Source organism: Panicum virgatum, chromosome 2K, assembly GCF_016808335.1.
Source record: "Panicum virgatum strain AP13 chromosome 2K, P.virgatum_v5, whole genome shotgun sequence".
In the NCBI taxonomy this organism is placed as follows: domain Eukaryota; kingdom Viridiplantae; phylum Streptophyta; class Magnoliopsida; order Poales; family Poaceae; genus Panicum; species Panicum virgatum.
The window spans coordinates 42,262,976-42,283,263 of NC_053137.1; the positions used below are offsets into that span (position 1 = coordinate 42,262,976).

General features: G+C 44.2%; 3 protein-coding genes across 4 annotated transcripts; 2 read left to right on the forward strand and 1 right to left on the reverse strand.

The window, feature by feature from the left end:
• The first annotated feature begins 10,228 nt into the window (after positions 1 to 10,228).
• LOC120677890 lies at positions 10,229 to 11,810 on the forward strand. Its single transcript, XM_039959084.1, has one exon. The coding sequence runs from the start codon at positions 10,507 to 10,509 to the stop codon at positions 11,596 to 11,598; it is 1,092 nt and encodes a 363-aa protein (XP_039815018.1). The 5' UTR covers positions 10,229 to 10,506; the 3' UTR covers positions 11,599 to 11,810.
• A 950-nt stretch (positions 11,811 to 12,760) lies between these two features.
• LOC120677897 (protein SCO1 homolog 2, mitochondrial-like) lies at positions 12,761 to 17,928 on the reverse strand. 2 transcript variants are annotated; one of them, XM_039959096.1, is made up of 8 exons: positions 17,735 to 17,928; positions 16,681 to 16,810; positions 16,238 to 16,313; positions 14,800 to 15,012; positions 14,321 to 14,410; positions 14,101 to 14,233; positions 13,936 to 14,023; positions 12,761 to 13,288 (listed from the first exon to the last, which is right to left on the reverse strand). In XM_039959096.1, exons 1-8 carry the CDS (start codon positions 17,815 to 17,817, stop codon positions 13,256 to 13,258), a joined length of 846 nt encoding a protein of 281 aa, XP_039815030.1. In that variant the 5' UTR covers positions 17,818 to 17,928; the 3' UTR covers positions 12,761 to 13,255. The 2 variants fall into 2 exon arrangements, with proteins under 2 accessions (XP_039815030.1, XP_039815025.1); XM_039959091.1 differs by having other exon boundaries at positions 13,896 to 14,023.
• Positions 17,929 to 19,463: 1,535 nt separating this feature from the next.
• LOC120696045 (zinc finger AN1 domain-containing stress-associated protein 17-like) lies at positions 19,464 to 20,016 on the forward strand. The gene has a single exon (XM_039979207.1). The coding sequence runs from the start codon at positions 19,467 to 19,469 to the stop codon at positions 19,986 to 19,988; it is 522 nt and encodes a 173-aa protein (XP_039835141.1). The 5' UTR covers positions 19,464 to 19,466; the 3' UTR covers positions 19,989 to 20,016.
• The last annotated feature ends 272 nt before the right edge of the window (positions 20,017 to 20,288 follow it).

Genomic DNA, 20,288 nt, shown 5'->3' on the forward strand with positions numbered 1-20,288 from the left:
GGAAATCGCTGCGGGGCTGTCGCTTCAACTGCGGCCTGGATGATCGGCTGCGATATTAGGCTCTGGAAGCATTGTTTGCGCTTGCTGTTGCTGGCTCATTGCTATGGCCACTTGGCGTTGAACCTCTTCCTCCAGTCTTTGATCATGTGACATGAGCCGTTCTTCTAGCCTTCGCAAGTGCTCCCGCTCATCATTCTTTCTTCTTTGCCGGCTTCTATATGATTCAATGTAATCCCTGAACCCATACTTCCACGGAAGCACGCCTTTGCCTCTTGTGCGGCCCGGATGCTCTGGATTCCAAAGGGTGTAAGTCAGCTCGTCCCTCTCTCTATCCGGCTGGAATGTTCCCTCGGCCGCTGCTTGTATGGCCTCCTGTAGTCTCTGGGCTGCTCACTGGATGTTTGGCCCATAGATGCAGTCACCAGTCAATGAGTCCAAACTTCCCCTGTGACCATAAAACCAGGTCCTTGACCTTTCAGGCCAGTTCATGGTCGCAGGTTGGATGCCTCTGTCAAGCAGATCCTACTCCATCTTCTCCCATTTGGGTATTGCAAGCTTGTAGCCTCCTTGGCCTAGAGTGTGATGGTACGCTTTCTTCGAGGCGTTGTCTTTGGCCTTCTGCACCTTTTGAAGTCCAAGCTCTGAAGACTTGTATTCCACAAATGCATCCCAGTGACCCCTGAGCTTTTCGAGCTCGCTGGTAAATACGGGTGTGGTCCCGGTCTTGATATATTTCTTCGTCAAAATTTTCTTGAATGATTGCAGCTGTTCGGCCATCTTACTCAGCGTCCAGCGCTTGCATATCTCTTCGGATTCAGCTGGAACCATGAAGTTTTTCTTAAGCTCCCGCCAACACCATTCTTTTTCTCTTTCGGGTACCGCACCCCGTTCCTCGCTTGGATTGGAAGCTTTCCAGAGCCTGAAGCTGATTGGGATGTGGTCCCTAACAATACATCTGGATTGTCTTATGAATTTTTTGGCGGCAGCTTCTAGAGCGATCGGTTCGCCATCTGGACCAACTTCTGTTATAATGAACCGCCCTTCCAGTTTTTTTGTTGGGCCTCGCTTCATCTTTTTCTGCTGCGATGATGATCCAGACGGCTATAAAAAAACATTCATAGTATTCATATAGATTCAGATGAAAATATGATTGTCACTATAAATAATTATAGTTGTGATATGTACATTAGCACTTTGTTCAGCAGCAGCGTCATCCTGAATAGATGGTGGCTCAATTCCATCACCGGACATATTCAAATATATGTCGGTATTGCTGCCATCATCAGCTTGTTCAGGGAAATCTCCTTGACCTTCGGCAATCATATTCAACAGGAACTGTTCGTCTTCCGCGTCTATGTGTCGCGGGTCCATCGTAACTAAAATATGAATAAAAATAAAACCCTTAAAAAATCCTCTAAGTAATTCACATCAATATTGACTAAGTAATTCTCCAAGTATGTCACTAAGTAATTCAATGAAATATTCACTTATTAATTCACACAGTATTTCACTAAGTAATTCACTAAGTCATTCTCCAAGTAATTTACTAAGTCATTCTCCAAGTAATTCTCTATGTATTTCACAAAGTCAAAAATGCAATTTTCTACAATATTTTGTAGTCGCTAAGTAATATACATGAAATATTCAAGAAATATTATAAACTTTTGACATATTTGCACAGTATGAAATTGTATTTAAAGGTGATAGGAATGTTCATGTTATACTTGCCTTCCTCAAACTGCTCCTGCTGCTTGAAGTGCCCCACGGAAGGTGGCTCCTAGTACTCCTCCGAAGGATCAACGTCTACTCACGATTGCAACGCCCAAACAAGGTCCAGCACATACACATACATGCAAACAAAGACAAATGCTAAGAAACAGTATAACAATACATAAAAATAGCAAACAAAACTGAGCTAGAACTATTCTACGCGTTACAACGATCGCGTGGACATAAAGAACACCTAAAACGGAGCTAGAACGCAAAATCTAGGGCTAAAACAAGGTCCAGGGCCTAAACTACGAGAAAATTGGAACCACAGGGGTTTCTGCATAAAAACCAGGGACTAAAACATAATTAAAGGTTAGATCTAGGGTCTAACGTGCAAAAAGACAGGGACTGGACGGCGGGTTCCAAAACTGGAAAGCTCAGGGGGCCTAAACGCTAAAAATAGGGCTGATCTGGAATTATTTTTGAACTGCAGTGGATCACGAGTTAATTCCCGAAAAGTCCAGGGGCTTTTTAACAAAAAGGGCAGGCTGAAGCGGTATCTAAGGATGAGGGCCGTCGGATCTGGATCTGGCGGTTCGGGTTTGATCCGATCTCGGTCTAATCTGGTGCGTTGGTTGCGGATCGGGCGGCCGGGACCTAGCTGGCGTGGGACGCGGCAGCGCTGCGTCCCCGGAACTCAAGTTCCGCGGCGGCACTCGGCTCAAGCTCGCCGGAGCTCAACATTCTCGGTGCTCCGGGGGTCGATTCAACATGTGCTCACCAGGGTGGTGCTCACCGGGGGCTCGGGTCGGCCGGAGATGCAGCGCAGCGGCGTGCAGCAGGGTCGACGGCGATGGCGAGCGGCGGCGAACGGGCGAAGCTCGTGGAGGAGGCGCTGCAGGGGTCCTCCGGGCTCCTGGATCCCGTGATTCAACTCGTGAGGGACCTGCGAAGGTGCAGCGGGCCGGGGGTCAGGGCGGCATGGAGTCCACCGGCGGCGAGGAATCGTGGCGGCGGATGGAAATACCTGCGGTGGCATTCGGCACAAATTCCGGCCACTGCAGGGGCTGTGGTCGAGGTTGGGCGGCTCCACGAGGTTCCTGGGCTCACGGCAGAGGAGAAGCAGCGGATCGGAGATGGTGGACGCGGCGGCGGAGATCAGCGGATCGGAGATGGCGGAGAAGTGTTGGGAGAAGAGTAACAAGGCGCACACATATATAGGATGGGGGCCTTTTGTACTGGGTGAAGCCACCACCCAGGACAAAAGGGCCTTTTGTCCCGAGTCGTGGCTCCACCCGGGACAAAAGGTGTTTTTGGGCGGGCCGGGAAAATTCCCAGCCTGCGGCCCACCTTTAGTCCCGGGTGGATCTACCACCCAGGACAAAAGGGGCCCGTTTTCCCTCATTCCCGCCAAATCTTATGTTTGTTTTTGTTTATTTTTACTTCTCTTTTAAAATAGGCTTTCATTTGTTAATTCAGTTAATAAATTTTGATTCCAAAAATTATGGAACAAAATTTCTTATCTCTATATAAACTTGATACACGCAACAAAAAATAATTAATTTTCATTCAAGTGATTGGGTCAACGAAATATCTAACTTTTTTGAAATCGTATTTGTTATTTTGACCATGCAAAAATATATTAGGTGAACAATTTTTTTCAAATTGTTGCTTTTCGACAGAAAGTGGATTCTATCATGATATTAATATTTAAAAAGTGAATTTTACATAAAATTAAGCAATTTCATGATATTAATGAGTAGTGTGTGAGTTTGAAAGATATTGTGTGTGTGTTAGTGAGATTTTGTGTGTTAGTGAGAGAGTATAGTGTGTTAATGTGAATGTAATTTCATGAAATAAATAAAATTAGTTGAGTAATCAATTATTGAATGAAATTATAATTGAGTCTGGTAATTAAGTGAAAAATATAAAAAATGATATATATAACACATAAAGTATAATTGTACAGTACATATATAAAGTATTCGAATTGCGATTACATTTTTATACAATAATATAAAATGATTCAAGTACATGAAGGATTAGCGGTAATAGACTTTCTCTTCACAAATGTCCCTTGATTATGATCACGGCGCAGGTATGGAGCATCATCATTGGCTAGCAGGATGCATGAATTAGCATTTACTTCGAAAGGTGGAATAGCAACAAAATTAGTATATTCTTCTGACAAGTCTTTCTTGTCCTCCACTCCAACGATGTTTCTCTTTCCTGATAGAACTATGTGTCGCTTAGGCTCATCCTTTTGCTTGTTTATCTCCTTCTTTGGCTTGCTACACAAGTCCTTAATGTAGAAAACCTGAGCGACATCCTGGGCTAGGACAAATGACTCGTCTCTATACCCAAGATTGTTGAGATCAACTATTGTCATCTCATACTCATCTTTTGTTACCCCTCCTCCAGATAGCTTAACCCATTGGCAACGAAATAGAGGCACCTTGAAATTGGGACCGTAATCCAGCTCCCATACGGGACATACGCAATGCACTGCATACGGGACATGCATCCAAATTCTCGTACTCATCTTAGTAGAGGATGCAGTCATTGGGGCATGCATGTATCTTTTGCACTTCCTATCCTAAAGGGCAAACAAGTTGTTTGGCTTCATACGTTGTGATAGTCAATTCGTTGTCCTTAGGAAGCATTTTTTTAACAAGTTTGAGTAATTCACCAAATCCCTTGTCGGATACACCATTTGTCGCCTTCCATTGCAGCAACTCCAAGGTGGTGCCAAGTTTCTTCAATCCATTTTGACAATCTGGGTACAACAACTTACGGTGGACCTCTAACAACTTCTGGAACATCAACCTCTCCGTTTCACTCTCACAGTCTGCCTGCACAATGTGCAATGCCTGCCTCAGATCGTCGCTGGGATCATTTTCTGCTACATCTACTTCGGGCTCTTCCATGGGAATATCGTCATCGAATGCACCGATTCCAGTATTCCCGGGAAAGTGGTCGTCAAAATCTTCTTCTTCATTGTCTTCCATGGTAACCCGATGTTCTCCGTGCTTCGTCCAACAAACATACTTCTCCATGAAACCATTTGCGAAAATGTGGCTGTGTAGGATTCTTGAAGATGAGTAACCCTTGTTATTGTTGCAATGAACACACGGGCAGCACATAATATCATTCTGCTTGTTTGCCTCAGCCACAGACAAAAAATAATGCAGGACATCAATGAATTCTTTCGAACGCCGGTCAGCATTGTACATCCATTGCCGGTCCATCTGCATTTTAAATAAATCGATTTGAATTCTTTACACGTATCGAATAAATAAAATATATCAAACCTAAATTAAACTAAATGTAACATAACATGAATAATTAAAAGATCTGCAATATCCATCATACATCTTGATTAATTAAAAGGAGTACTTAATCCATTACAGAACTTAACAAAGGAGTACTATACATGAAACTTAAAAATTCGGACAACAACACATAGGTTTTCAACCGTCCTTGCGTTGGAACGCAGAATACTCTAACGGATTTCTTGCTGGCGCTGAAGAAGATGGCGGAGCTGAAACCTCCGAGTTTGGTGGTGACGAACCGTAACACCGCAATAAATCCTCAAGATCAAACGGATGTTCCTCGCCCCTTGCCATGCATTCTCTATATTTTTTTTCCAAATAACGGAGCGCTGCCCTATGAAAAGCACTAGGTTTTTTGGACCGACGACCTACTCGAGTTGTGCCTTTCTCTCCAGAAGGACAACGATCACCCCCACCGGCGCCACTCCCTCCAGCTGCTGAAGCCATATTTTACTGAAAATACCTTTATTTTCCACAAAATTATAAATTCTTACCATTACAATACAAATATTATTTACTATTACAATTACAATGATCAGATTAATAACTCTTGCAAATAACAATGAAATCATATAAAAAAGACGAAATGTACCATTAATTGAAAGAAATCTCTAATTAATTGAAAGAAATCTCTATAACTTCTAATTACTTTGACACCCTTCAGTTCTAGAAGTACACTCTTTTCAATATCCAGAAACCCTCTAGAAGAAAAAAAAACCTTTATTTTTGAAAATGTATATGTCAGTAACCTCAACCCTGCGGTGATGACACTGCCTTTCGGGGGGACACGGTGCGGTACAAGGATGTTACCAATCGGCCAGTCGCAGCACCAACATTTACGATTAATAGGCACAGCACTTGGCACAGGCAGCGTGCTCGTTGATATGCTCTCAGTATAACAACGACCATGCTGACTGCGTCAAATGCTGTCTTCTTATCAATCGGAAGTGCTGGTGATGCGACCAACCGATTCGCGACGTCCTTATAGCGCATCGTGTATCCCCGAAAGGTAGTGCCATCACTGTTGGATGGAGATTAACGACGTATACTTATTTTGAAATAAAGATTTTTTTAGCTTCTAGATGGTTTCAATGTGAGCCTGAATAAATACATCACTAGAGTGTCAAAATAATCCATTCATAATACAAAAAATTCTAATATACTCATTTCATTAATTCATTCATGAATATAAAAATCAACTATCCACAATATGGTCATATATACAAGTACATCACATGAAGTGTCTACACTCATTCTAAAAATTTCTACTATCCACATACTCATCTAAATCTAAAAAAAATCACACCTACATATGCAATCTAAATGTCCAAGAAATGAGCTAGCTACACATTTTCTCTATTTCTAAAGCATGAAATGAGCTATACAAGCTAAGGAAGAAGAGAAAAACAAACCCCAAACCTTTAGCACCGATGGATGGACGGGGAATCAAAGATCTTCACAAATGTGGTGAAGAAATGAGCAAGAACTCCTCTCTCCCAAGCCAAGAACAGCAAGAACAAGTGAGCTGAATGGCTCGGGCGGGGGGGAGAGGGAAGGGGATAAGGGGGTCAAGGAGTTTTGTCCCAGTTGGAGACATCAACCGGGACAAATGGGGGGCCTTTTATCCCGGTTGGTGGCTCCAACCGGGACAAAAGGCTGCGCGGGCCTTTTGTCCTGGTTGGAGCCACCAACCGGGATAAAAGGCCACCCTTTTGTCCCGGTTGGTGCCTCCAACTGGGACAAAAGGCCACTGTCCCCCCTGGCCCGGCTAGCCGTTGGACCCGGGACAAAAGCCACATATTGTCCCGGGCCCAAAGGTTGTCGGGACAAATGGCCTGGAACAAAGGCTTGTTCTGTAGTAGTGAATTCCCCATGTTCCACATGTTCACCCCAAGGTTACAATGCATATTTTCTTTTGTTAGGATAATACTTTGACCTAAAACTATTTTATTAGTATTTTTAATGTTATACAAAAGTTACTCATAGTAAAACGAAACTGAATATGGATCCAATGACATAATTTGTGTCAAAAAATGTATATTATTAATAGAGTGATTGTTAGTTAGGAAGCTTGCCCTAGCAAAACAAAATATACTTTGCCATTTGAATGGAGGGAGTAGTGCCTACATATATATAAGTGAGTGTACTTTGCGTTGTAATTATAGCAACAAACCTTAACAATTGTGTAGTGGAAAGAAAAAAGGTTTGCTAACTGCCTTACCACTAACAACAAACCAGTGGTTGCATCAGCAAACCTCACTGCTGTTGCGAGTCTGCCATATATAATATAATCAGGCTGGACACCAAAGGGCTATCAAATCATTCTATGCGCCAAACATGCAAAAGCATGGTCTCAGAGAATAATATATAAAGCAAATTGTGTGTGGATGATGATTTCAAGAAACATGTTTCGTTTGTTGAAATATACTCTCCCTTTTTTGTGGGTAAATATACTTTCTTTATTTTTTTGATGAAACGGGTAAATATACTTTCTCTAATTACAATTGTTCCAAATAAGTGGTGTTCAAAGTTCTTTAAGTCAATCATTTCATGTTTAGTTACACATTACTCTTATATGTTAGTTTGAGTATTTGAAAACGATACAAGCACATTTGTCTTAAATGTAGGATCAGAAGAGTATGCTTCTTCTATGTTTTGTAAATATTTTGTTAGAAAGTTATAGTCAAAAGTTGTCTTTTGAAGACCATCGCAATGTCTAAAATGCCATTTATTTGTGATTACAGGGAGCAACAGATCCTGAAAAATTAAGCAGGAGAAAACTAGGTGACGATGCTGTCGATGCAAAAGCTGAAATTTGCATTTTCTAAAACAGACTAGACTATTTCATCATTTAATCATCAAATTAAAAAGTTGGGTTTTGATAACGAGATTTACTGCAGAGCAGGAGGTGTGCATCTTTCTCATATTTGAGTCAAAATGTGTTAGGCGGTTTAGAGTTTGGGATTGTGTACTTATGGTTTGGGTGGAAATTACCTTTAAAATGCGGCAGTAGTTTCGGCTACGATGAGCAAATAATAGCAACAACAGCTAATTACGGGTAAGGCTAGGAGCGGCTATAGGAAAACTTTGAGAAAGGGCGTGCTTCAAAGATTTCAAAATTTATGAAGCTTATATATGGTGAAAAATTGTTGATTAACATAGCTCTAGAATTTTGATGGGGAGCATGTGCACATGAGATAAGCATGCATGGATCCGCTCCTAGGTATGACAGAATGGTGGCATGGGCACCGCTAACTGTAGTGGTAGAAGATACTTTCTTCATTCCAAATTATAATTCGTTTAACTTTTTTGACTGCAAGTTTGATTGCTTGTCTTATTCAAAAATTTATGTAAAATATTATTTTTGTGGTTTGCTTTGTTTATACAAGTTCTTCGTTAAAAAAACCAAATGAATTATAATTTCAAACGGAGGAGGTAGCATTGGGAATGGCCGGGGATGACATCCATTAGCTAAGGTGGTCCTTGATGACGAGAGTATGTGGAGGTAGCTACAGCCACAGGTGGAGCAGCTATAGACGGAGCGGTGTGAGGGCGGTTGCATCGGGTGGAAAGAAATATAGAGAACTGGTTTTGATGTGTACATGCTAGAAATTTTGAGAAATGATTGTTGCTTACATGGATTGTATATATAAGCTTGTTTGATTGAAATTAGCTATATGTGCAATATCTTACTATGATTGAATTTGAAATGTCAGTTATAAATTGGTAATTTGTGTATTGGATTTATTTTTAAAAAAAATCAGTTAGCTTTCACTGTGTGGCAACCGATATGAAAATACTTTATCCTTGCGTGGCAATTGTCAGGAATAAGTTAATAACATTGATGGAGTCGGTAAGGTCCTACAGGGAAATGATTCTACGGATTCTTTAATCTGATATAGCTAAATTTTTTTGTGAGTCACCACACAGGGAAATCCCATCAGGGAAATTATTTCTGTCGGTAAACCGATAGGAAATTGTAATTTCTCTGTCACTTTATGCTTGTCGGGATTTGCCTATCGGCCGAGAGGCAATTGTAGTTTCTCTATCACTTTATGCTTGTCGGGATTTGCCTGTCGGTTTGCCGTCAAAATCAATTTTTCTGACAGTTTTCCCCTATATCCAATTTCTAGCACACAAAGAAATTTCAGTTTCCAGTAGTGGAAACCAAAATTCAACGCATCTGCCTTCTTAAAAAAAAACATGACACTACGAAATTTATACAACAAACATAATGCAGTCAGCTAGGCCCTTATTGTAAAGGTATGGTTGTAACATAAAGCCATGATGCAAAGACCAAAGTAAACTATGCTATGCTAGGAACAGTTGTTTCACCTCCACCAGTCCGTGGATTAGGTGGTCAATTAGGTGATGCACAAAACTAACCATACTGCAACTTGTAGTGGTGCAAGTACAGCATGACATCCTACCGGGCAAGGCACCGAAAGCAAGAATTAAGAAAAGAGAGAAGTAAACAGTAGCCTTAATAAAGGCTACACATAAAGATAAAAAGGAGGCCGGCCCCGTTTGGTTCATTCTAAATCTCCTTGTTTCTAAAACTTGGATAATCCAGGCATACAACACACCTAGGTTCCAAAAAGGCCCGAATAAAAAAAAAAGATCACCTAATCTACCGAAAATTACGCTGTAAATTCACAAGTACACTGACATAAACCAACAACATCTAACCAAGCCTATCTAAGGCCTCGTTTAGTTGTGGGGTGTAAACTTTCTGAAATAGAATCTTTTCATATTTGAAGTACTAAATATAAATTAATTATAAAATTAATTATAGAACTCGTCTGTAAACTACAAGACAAATTTAATGAGTCTAATTAATCCATCATTAGTGAATGATTACTGTAGTAATTTAGTGTCTAACCATGGTCTAATAGGCTCATTAGATTCGTCTCGTAATTTACAAGCAAACTATGCAATTAATTAATTGTTTTTTTAGATTTAATACTCCATACATGTAAGATTTCCGTTCGATGTGATAGATTTTAAATTTTACAACTAAACAAGACCTAGCATTTCTTTTTTTCTCCCAGATGATTCCTTAAATGGAATGGAACGATGCAGGCAGGACTGCAAGAGAGACAAGGACTGCAGGTTTCATGGACGTCTCGCTGTCTCCGTATGTTCTCTGCTTGCCTGTCGCTCTCTCGAGGAAATGCTGGCCGTCCTAAAATTGCAGCAGGCGCAGAGAACTGAAGGCACGTCAAACTGAGAAAGCGGCAACCGAAAACGATGAATCACTGAGCTGACTAACAGAGTGGCTGCCTGCCTGCAGTAGGAGCAGCCGAGCAAAAGCCACCGCAAAGAAAGCTGCCCGTCCGCGCGCTTTCTTTTAAAGCGCCTCCTCCGCATCCACCCCTCAGCCGCCGCCGCTGCTCCTCAGCCTCCTCCACGCTCCATCTCACACACAGCTGTCGTGCTGCCGCCTGAGGAGCCGATCGCGGCCATGAAGAAGGCGGTGGCGGTGGGAGGCGGCAGGAAGGGCGGCACGGGCCCGACGGACCTGCTGGTCTGCTTCCCCGCGCGGCAGCACCTGGCGCTGATGCCCAAGCCCATCCGCAGCCCGTCCCGGACCACCGTGGACAAGGCGGCCGCGGCGCGCCGCCGCCCGGGCGCGAGCGCCGCTGCCGGCGGCGGGAAAGCGCGCGGGAGTAGCCCGATGTTCCGGGGGTCGAAGTCGAAGCAGAGGGCGGAGGACGAGGAGGAGGAGCCGCAGTCGCCCAAGGTCACGTGCGTCGGCCAGATCAAGGTCAGCCGGCCCAAGAAGGCGAAGCCGGCCTCGGCGGCGGCGAAGCATGGCAAGGACGACGGCGCCAGGAGCTGGCTCACCGTGGTGGAGGAGATCGAGCGGCTGCACGGGCGGCGGAAGAAGGTGGGGTGGCTCGAGACCCTCGGCATCAGGCGGGACGCGCTGCCCTTCCTCGGCGGCGCGCTCCGGGGCCTGCGGCACAAGGCGCGCTGCTTCGGGTCCATCCACGGCGCGGCGGCGGACTCCACCACCGACTCCGACGAGGACAACGGCGACGCCGAGGAGCTCGGAGGCGGGCGCCCCGGCGCCGGCGGCGGGAGCGCCGCGGCGAGCGTGTTCTCCAAGTGGCTCATGGTGCTGGAAGGCGGCCAGGAGCCCCTGGATCAAGACTGCGCCGGGGACGACGAGGAGGAGCGCGACCGAGACGACGACGACGAGGAGGGGCTGCAGCCGCAGAGCAAGGTGACGGACGAGAGCGCGGACGCGCCCTCCGCGCCGCCGCCCAACGCGCTGCTCCTCATGCGGTGCCGTTCGGCGCCGGCGAAGGGGCTCTCCATGTCCAGGAGAGGGGCCGGCGGTCTCCTGCCCGGCGACGTCGAGGAAGAGAAGGGGGCCGCGGACGCCTTGCCGGGAGACGGTGAGAGTGAAACAGAGGAGGACAAGCAGGAGCTGGTGTTCATGAGCACGGCGCCGGGCTTCCTGAAGCTCTCAATGGACATCGCAAAGGAGACGTGGGTCGTCGGCGGCGGCATGGACCCGCTCGCGAGGAGCCGGAGCTGGAAGAGGTGACCGCCGGTGCGCCACCACGCGCTGCGGCTCGACGCCAGCGAGGATGCTAGCTCGTTGTATAGATAGATCGCATCGCCGGTGTATGTGTTGGAACATGTATAAACTCGTGCGAAGTGAATGTTGACATAATCTTAGAATGATTTGCAATAGGAACTTGATACGAAATTCAAGTGAATCCAGTGCGTTTCGCGCCGAGATCCTCCGAAAATCAAGGGAAATTCTTGTTCCTTCTTTCAAAAAAAAAAAATTCTTGTTCCGAACGAAACTCAAATCTCAATCACCGTGTTCTGCTCCAACACCAGCCAACAGTGTTTTTCTCTCACACCACTCCAGCAGCAGCCTCCAGCCACCCAGTAGTATTTTTCTCTCACACCACTCCAACAGCAGCCTCCAGCACCGGCACAGCGAACAGGATGAATCATGACAACCACTCCTTCGCGTCAAGAATTTTATATTTCTATGTTCTGCTCAAATTTTGAAACGGATGCCACAATACATAAGCTTGTGCCCTGGCCTCTCTATTTGGCAGCACCGCAGCAGTCTGACGCTACGTGCTCACCGTGGCATCGATGCCGTCCAGACCTGCCAATTCAAGGCACCACAAAACAGAGCGCAGCCTCTGCGACCACAACGAATAGAAGAATCTTGTATGGCGGCCTGCAGGGGCAGCCTGACGCCCTGACCGCTGGCGAAGAATCACTGCTCACCCAGCACGAGCTCCAAGGGCAATGCGAACCGTATTTTAACCACCCCAACGTGCAACGGGTAATTAACAAGCAAAGCAGAGGACTAGTCACCAGATTCACGATCAGCAAGCAATCACACGATAATTAACAAGCAAAGCGCCACCACTAGCCACTAGATCACGCTCAATTTATACCAAACGCACGAGCAGACGACTTTTGTTTAAGAACACGAGCAGAGGACTTAAAAGTGCTAGAACTACTACTAGGCTACAGGCCTGATTCTAGTCGCTCCAATGTCTAGACCAAAAAAAGGGCTCTCGCGAGATGTCAACACCTAGTGCCCTAGCACGAACACGAATATGAAATGATCGGGCTTGGGCAGGCATAATGGCGGCAGGTGGACGCTGTCTTGCCGGGGGCAGACACACGGTACACGGATCGAGTACCTGCAAAAGGGCAAAGGGGAAAGCGGTGTGGCATTCCGTCCCGTCCCGTGGAGAAAAAGCTAATCCGGGGCACGAACCAAAAGCGTGGGTTCACAGTTGTTCTCCGGTGAGATAGATCTCTGCTCTACACATGACGTAACATGGACAGCGCTGTAAAGCCTCGCATCGTTTACCTGTTCAGCGTCCAAAGGGAAGAACAATGAAGCCGGTTCATGAACCTGCGCTACAGAGCCTGCAAGCAGCAGGACATTTGGCACGCCCAGAGCAAGCAGATCAATGCTGCGGTGTACTGTGAGATCATCCGCCGGTCACAAAATTGTAGTTGCAAGTGATTTGTAACTCGGAAGAGACTTCGTCGCATAAAAAGAGTGACATTCTGTACAGTTGAGCTCAGATCTTAGACTGCAAGCGGGAGAAATGGGAGCTTGCATCGGTTGTGATTCAAGGCGAAGCTGAATGGAAGGTCCACTGTGACCCCTTTTGTGAGGGCTATACACGGGCGAGGAGGTGCTTTGAAGCAAAAGATTAGAGGGACTGCTGATACGGCCATGTTGGGCCCTGCAAAATTCATTATAGCAGAGTTGTGTTAGCAGGTCAAGTGGCAAACTATAAATTTCTATGAGCCAGACTAACATTGAAAATACAATTTGCTATGCATGACATGTTTAAATCACTACAGAACGAGAATAGCATGATGTGATCAAGATTAAATCATTAATCAAAAGAATGAGACAATAAGAACAGAGTTTTGCAGGATGGGACATTTTGGTCAAAATATAAACGAAGGGAACACTTCAGTGCATGTCTGCAAGATGAAAATACAAGGGATATCAAACAGTTTTGACGATAGAGTGTACAACAGCAACAATAATGCTGCCAATGGAACGTACAGAATAACTATGCATTGAAATTCTTTTAGTTGTAGATCTGATTTTTATAGTAGGCAGTGGATTTCATATTACCAATTCACTATCAGATGGAAATGCATATTTTCACTTCGAAAGGCAGTAAAAGTACAGCTTCAAAAAACAGCTACCAAGTATTAACAATTCAGCTAATTGTTTACTCAAAGAAAGGAAAAGCTCCCAAGTGTATAAAAAGGTCTATCTTTGCTTTTGCTACACAAGTGCAATCAACAAAACAAATGAATGTCAAGTGGTAATACCGCTAGACTAATTCGTTGATGAAGCAGATGCTTTCTTCACCTCTGTTGTTATGGCCTCAGCAAGATCTGATGCCTCATACTCGACTCCAAAGCATCTTACTGTCTCTAAGCATGGATCTAGCAAGTACCTGCAACTTCATATAGTCAATTTCTGGAAACAATATCAGCGTGGCAATGTGCACAACTCATCCCCATGTGCACTTACATGCTATGGGAGCTTTCTACAAGATAGTCCTGACCAACTTCCTCCACCCTTTTAAAGAAAACACGGTATTCCTGTGCAATCTGTCTTACTGCACTGCTGGGACCTGTTAGTCCTACTATTCTCGGGTCAAACTCTGCATTTAAAACGAGACACAAATTATCATTTGCAGATCTAACTCAAAATTTGAGTGTTCAAATCCCGATCCCACAGAGTAACTTACCACTAAGGTACGCCTTAAGCTGAGCAGGTGAATCACGTTGAGGATCAATTGTAATAAAGAGTGGCGTAATCTTGATAACATTCTTTGACTCTAGTAAACAAAAAAAGGCACAAATTATGAGGATCGCAAATCAATAGTGCTTATAGCTGAGCCAAGACAACTTTATTCATTGCAAGCAAAATATAGACTATCACAAATTTTCTAAACCAGCTGGCACAGAGTAGGTAAAAAAATTAGCGATAACTAACAGAGGCCAAGACTGGGTAAGCATAGTATGAAAGACATTACTAGGAATTATTTTTCAGCAAAAGATCATAGAGAAACTGAATAAACTGAGGATGTAGCCAACTTGTATACGGACATGATAAACTAAACATACACGTAAACCCTTGCAGAGTGCATACTTGATTACATGCACGCAATTATATAGCCAGCTCATCACTAAATGTCTAAGAAGAATGTGGTATATAGAAACACACCTAACAGCTTAATGACGTCAGCAATCTTCTGAACTTCTGCTGGCCCCACATCTGGGCATGATGTATAGCCAAAGTACATCAGAGTCCAGTTTCCTCGAAGCTTCGATTCAGTCACCACATTGTTTTCTGTATCATATAGCTTAAATGGTCCTCCTATTGCAGGTCTATTGGTAGTACACCTTTTGGGAACACTGGTCTGTCCTCCTCCTTTAGCTGAAATACCATGAAGTAAAATGCAAAACTGAAATAGTGATCACAATTATTACACTATTAAAGAATTTATGTCAACCACTTGTTTAAGCAAAGTTACTATGCGCAAAAAAAACGTAAATTTAAAACTGATGTCATGCAGTTTCTACTATTTCTCTTCAAAAAAGATCATCCCAGCAATAGCAACAGTAATATCCACGATAGTTAGTAGAATGGAGCTAACAGTGTCCATAACATATTAAGTGTTGAGACCACACTAGTCCATCATCAAGAAGTTCCATATGATATCAGGGTATACAGAAATGCTATCTGTATAGCACAACAGAGAATTAAAGAAGAGTAAAGTGTATAGTCGGTCCTTAAACTTGTTCGATTATGCCACTTAGATCCTTATACTTTTAAATTGCAGATCTTGCTCCCTAAATTTAGCCTCAGGTATCATTTAGGTCCATATACTCTTAAAATGCAAATCTAAACCTCTAAACTTAGCTTCAGGTGTCATCTAGATTCATATACGCTTAAAATACAAGTACATCCAACTAATAGAGCATAATAGGATCAAATATTGTGCTTTCAAGCATGCCATTACTTTCATTGCCTTCTTTTCTAAATTGTTTTGTTGCCCCTTCAGCTTCTCCCCACATTTCATTTGGTGATTCATGGTGTTCATAAGTTTCTAATTTTACTTTCTAGTTTGGCACATGCAAATACAAGTAATTTAAATTTGAACAAGCTTCGAAGAAAAAGTACGGTTGTCATGCGCACCTAAACAAGCTAAGATGTTGCCTTCAAAGTGAAACATCATCGACCTTCTGGATTCATACTCATCAATATTGTTTTGTACACTTTGAGTTAAAATATTCTTTATTTGACTATAATTAAATTATATCTATAAAAAATAAATTTCATCAATTTAATTGGAATGTCACTGCATTTTGATTGTACCAGGACCTAGGTGACACCCGAATCTAAGTTTAGAGAACAAGATTTGTATTTTAAGAGTATAGGGACCTAAATAACTCCCGAGGCTAAGTTTAGGGAGCCAAATCTGTAATTTCAGAGTATATGGACCTAAATGATGCAACCGAACAAGTTTAAGGATCGGCCATGTACTTTACTCATTAAAGAACTATTGTCATATCATCAAGTCTAACAAACATAAAATAGCATCGAAATGCGTAACATCCAAATATCACATAAAACTGCTGTGTTAGAAAATTCTGAGTACCTAAGGGAACTGCACGCCTCTCATCATTGTAATGAACAAAAGCAGCTAGTCCAGCAAAACATAGTAGAGCTGATGGCTGCAAAACAAATATCTGCTCAAGAACAATTCTGACACAGAAATCCTGAGAGTTTTTAGTTAAAAATGTTTTGATGAAGAGAGCTTCCTTTTAAAAACACAAAGGCAGAAGTGCTGTCATTTCATTTATGTAGAAGAGACTACAGCATCCATAGGGTACACACCATGATACAGAATGCTTCTAAAGATTCATTCAGGCTGAATTGCAGTGCGCATGTCCAAATAAATGTTTTCCAAAAAAATCTCATGAAAATGATTTGACATGAAATGGATGTGTAGATAACCGTATAGTTAAATACAGATTTGAAAAATAAGAAGATTTGTTCGTAAAAAAAAAGAAGATGATGCAACCCGTAGAAACAACATACAGCAATGTAGTATATCAATGGCCGGGGACTTGACTCATTCTGTTCAGAAAACTGTCTCATTGGCCTGCTATATTTGGAGCTTTCACCACTAGAATAACCTCTCGAATGGTAACCCCGTGCCGGGAGCACCCTGTAGAAGCAGAAAAATCTCAATAACTCAAGACAAAAGCAAACTATTCTATTAAAACATACATCCTTGCAATCGTAACCATGTACAGATCATACTTAATACATTCAAGAATTACTTTGATGCTTTGGACTATCAACTGCGGCACTAAATCCAAGGTCAACAATAGTAGTAATACGTGAAGGACAGTAAGACAAATATAATTTGTCACATTAACTACAGATGAAATTGGATACTGTTGTTTTATTACATGGTACGAATTTATAGTCATACTACATAGAGGCACTCACAGGCATAAAAAGATACATATCTCACACTTACACTAAGAATCAACAGATCCTGGACAGCCCGGTTTCAAGCAAATTTAGGGACCATCATGATAAGATCCTGCCATCAAACACTAGTACTGCAGGTGAATTCATTGCTTAATCACATCTACAAGCAGCCCCCACCCAGACTAACAGCACATTCAGCATAATGTTGCAAGTAGCGATCTGGCAATGAAGTGCACAGGGTACATACATAAACAGGCTATGGCTAGTCGCACCAATAGAATGCTTAGCATCTACTTCGAGGTACTCGGTGCCACGATTTACTCCCATGAAACGCAACGGCGTCAATCCCGGAGTCCTCCCTCCCTGCTCCCTCCAGGAACTCTCAAACGAAGACGAATCTCAACCCCTCCCCCCCCCCCACCCCCCCCCCCCCCACCGCACCCCCACCCCCCCCCCCCCACCCCACTCCCAACACACCCCAACCTACCAATCCGATTATACCCAGACGAAAATCTCCAGCAATCGAGGACGCCATCGCGGCCTGGGCGGCGCCACCCGCTGCAGCATTAGCTCAAACACTTGGCGCGCGCAGGCACAGCCGCATAAGAACACCACGTGACCGATAACCGCGAGAAAGAATAGAGAGGCGTACCGGGACCGCGACGGCGGAGCAAGCTCGGCGGCCGCGCGGAGGCTGCGGAGCAGCGAGAGCTTGAGGACGCGCGGGGTCAGCATGGCGTGGCGCTCCGGAGAAGAGTAGAGAAGGGAAAAGGGGAGGGTTGGGGTTGGGGAGGAGCGGAGGAGGTAAAAATTGCGCCGAAATGGAATGGAAATTCTTTGGGCGGCGTGAGGGGGGCGTGCGCGACTTCTGGTCCAAGAAAGGTAGTTTTACCATCTTGTGGCCCAAGAAAGGGATCTTCTGCTCGATTGTGGGCTGACGACGAGTTGGTGGCCCAGGAAGGTCATGAATTGGGCCCATTTATACCACTACATGTACTGCCTTCGTTCCAGTTAATTTTAGCTTCTCTAGGTACTCCTTCCGTTTCAATTTATTTATATAGGTCGTTTGACTTGTTTATCACAAATTTGACCACTCTTCTTATTTAAAAATTTATGCAAAATATTACTTTTTTTGTTGTGATTTACTTTATTAATACAAGTTCTTTAAGAATAACTCAAATTTGACTATATTTGCACAAATTTTTTGAATATGACGAGTGGTCAAACTTGGTGTAAAAAAGTCAAATGATCTATAATTTGAAATGGAAGGAGTACACAGTTTTTTCTATGCAAGACAATAGCTCTATCTATGTTTTCTATTTATGCTTTTCTATGATTTTTAATATCTAGGTTCAAAGAAAAAACTATGCATATAGAAATACTAAAACAGCCTATATAATTTAGAATGGGAGGAGTAATTTTCAACCAATGCATCTAATAGGTCTGTTTGGAATATGCTAATCATATTTCAGTTAATTGAAATAGTATCATCTCATTAGCTGGTTGAACCCAACTAATCACAGCTAAAAAAGTCAAAAGATCATTTTACCCCCAACATTTCTATTTAATTGCCCAACACATGGGTCAATTTCCCTAAAAAACACATGGGTCAATTAATGTTAATAATTAGCAATTAGTTGGTGGATCCAAACACACCCAACCGATAGCTTGTTAGCTAATCTTTAGCTAGATAAGGGAAACTATCGCCTTTCTTTTATGGGAAGACTATTATTAATTAACTAGCTAATTAATCATTAGTTGACAAGGATCCAAGGACCATATAAAAAAATTTCAAGTCATATCGGTAGGGTTGCGTGCATGTATTCGTAGAGATGAGTGTACCTGTGTTTGTACTGTATTTCAAAAAATATAAAAAAATTGCATAGCTCCTTTAGCCAAAAAAAAATTGTGTAGCTCCTTTAGCGGATCCAAAATCAAACAAACCCGTCGATCAAGAGCAACATCAACTACCAGCACCAACGGGTCGTATCCGCCGTAGTGGCAGCATCAGGCTGGGCTACAAATTTTGCATCCGAAGCAGAACCGCGGCATAGAGAAAAAGAAGCGACTGGCCAGGGAAACAGAAATTGCTGAATTATCATTTTCTTTTTGAGAAATTATTACTCGATTATGGTTAGGAATTACGAAAAATAATAGCCCCTTTCTACAATTCTACCATGCGTAACCAGCGCTTCACGGAAGGCGGATCCACTCCAAGTCCGACACAAACGTCCGATTCCTCTTTGTGGCAGCAAGCGAATCCACTTCGAGTCCGAAACAAACGTCCACGGCAACCTATAAATCCATCACCGATCCCACCCAGCCACCCCCCCCCCCCCCCCCCCCATCAGCGCGAGAGGGAGGGACGAGAGAGGACGGCGGCGATGGCGCGGCGGGGCACGGAGTTGTTCCCGGAGCTGGGCGCGCACTGCGACGAGGCCGACTGCAACCAGCTGGACTTCCTCCCCTTCGAGTGCGACGGGTGTGGCGGGTTCTTCTGCGCGGCGCACCGCACGTACCGGGGCCACGGCTGCGCCAAGGCCGCCGACCAGGGCCGCACCGTCGTCGTCTGCCCGGACTGCGGCGACGCCATCGAGCGGGCGGCGCCGGGGCAGGCCGAGCGGGAGATCCTCGACGAGCACGCGCGGCCGGGCCGCTGCGACCCGGCGAGGAAGCGCAAGCCGGCGTGCCCCGTGCGCCGCTGCAGGGAGGCGCTCACCTTCTCCAACACGATCCGCTGCAAGGGGTGCGGCCTCGAGGTGTGCCTGAGGCACCGGTTCCCACGGGACCATGCCTGCGCGGCGGCGGCCCTCGCCGTGGGGCAGTGCGGCCGCGACGCGCTGCAGAAGAAGGAAGGCGGCCGGCGGCCGCTAGCGGTGTCCGTCCGGAGCTTCAAGATCTGTTGAGGCTTTGATGTAGCTGTGGCGTGTTACAATACAAAGCCAGGGTTCCTCCATTGAAGAAGTCGCTGGATTGTGTGAATGTTCGTACGTCTTTCATGTAATTGTTCGCTGGATCGAAAGTCTTCCATGTAATTGTGAGCTTCGTGTGTGATGATGTTGTGCTAACTCAAAACTTTGCGTTAAGAAATTACTCAATTTTGCGTTCCAACAAAGAGAGCAAACCACAGAGTAGCATTGTTCTCATCTGGATGAGCTCTGGGGACGGAACAGCGTAAACTCTTTCTTCGGGTCGACGTCGTTACA

What these genes read in the sequence shown, in the direction of transcription:
- LOC120677890 (XM_039959084.1), top strand. Translation starts at nt 10,507, where the DNA reads ATGAAGAAGGCGGTGGCGGTGGGAGGCGGCAGGAAGGGCGGCACGGGC.
- LOC120677897 (XM_039959096.1), bottom strand. Translation starts at nt 17,817, where the DNA reads ATGCTGACCCCGCGCGTCCTCAAGCTCTCGCTGCTCCGCAGCCTCCGC. An exon ending in GAGGCGTGCAGTTCCCTTAG is followed by an intron (nt 15,013 to 16,237) that starts GTACTCAGAATT and finishes ATGGTATTTCAG; the next exon opens with CTAAAGGAGGAGGACAGACC. An exon ending in TGACGTCATTAAGCTGTTAG is followed by an intron (nt 14,411 to 14,799) that starts GTGTGTTTCTAT and finishes TTTGTTTACTAG; the next exon opens with AGTCAAAGAATGTTATCAAG.
- LOC120696045 (XM_039979207.1), top strand. Translation starts at nt 19,467, where the DNA reads ATGGCGCGGCGGGGCACGGAGTTGTTCCCGGAGCTGGGCGCGCACTGC.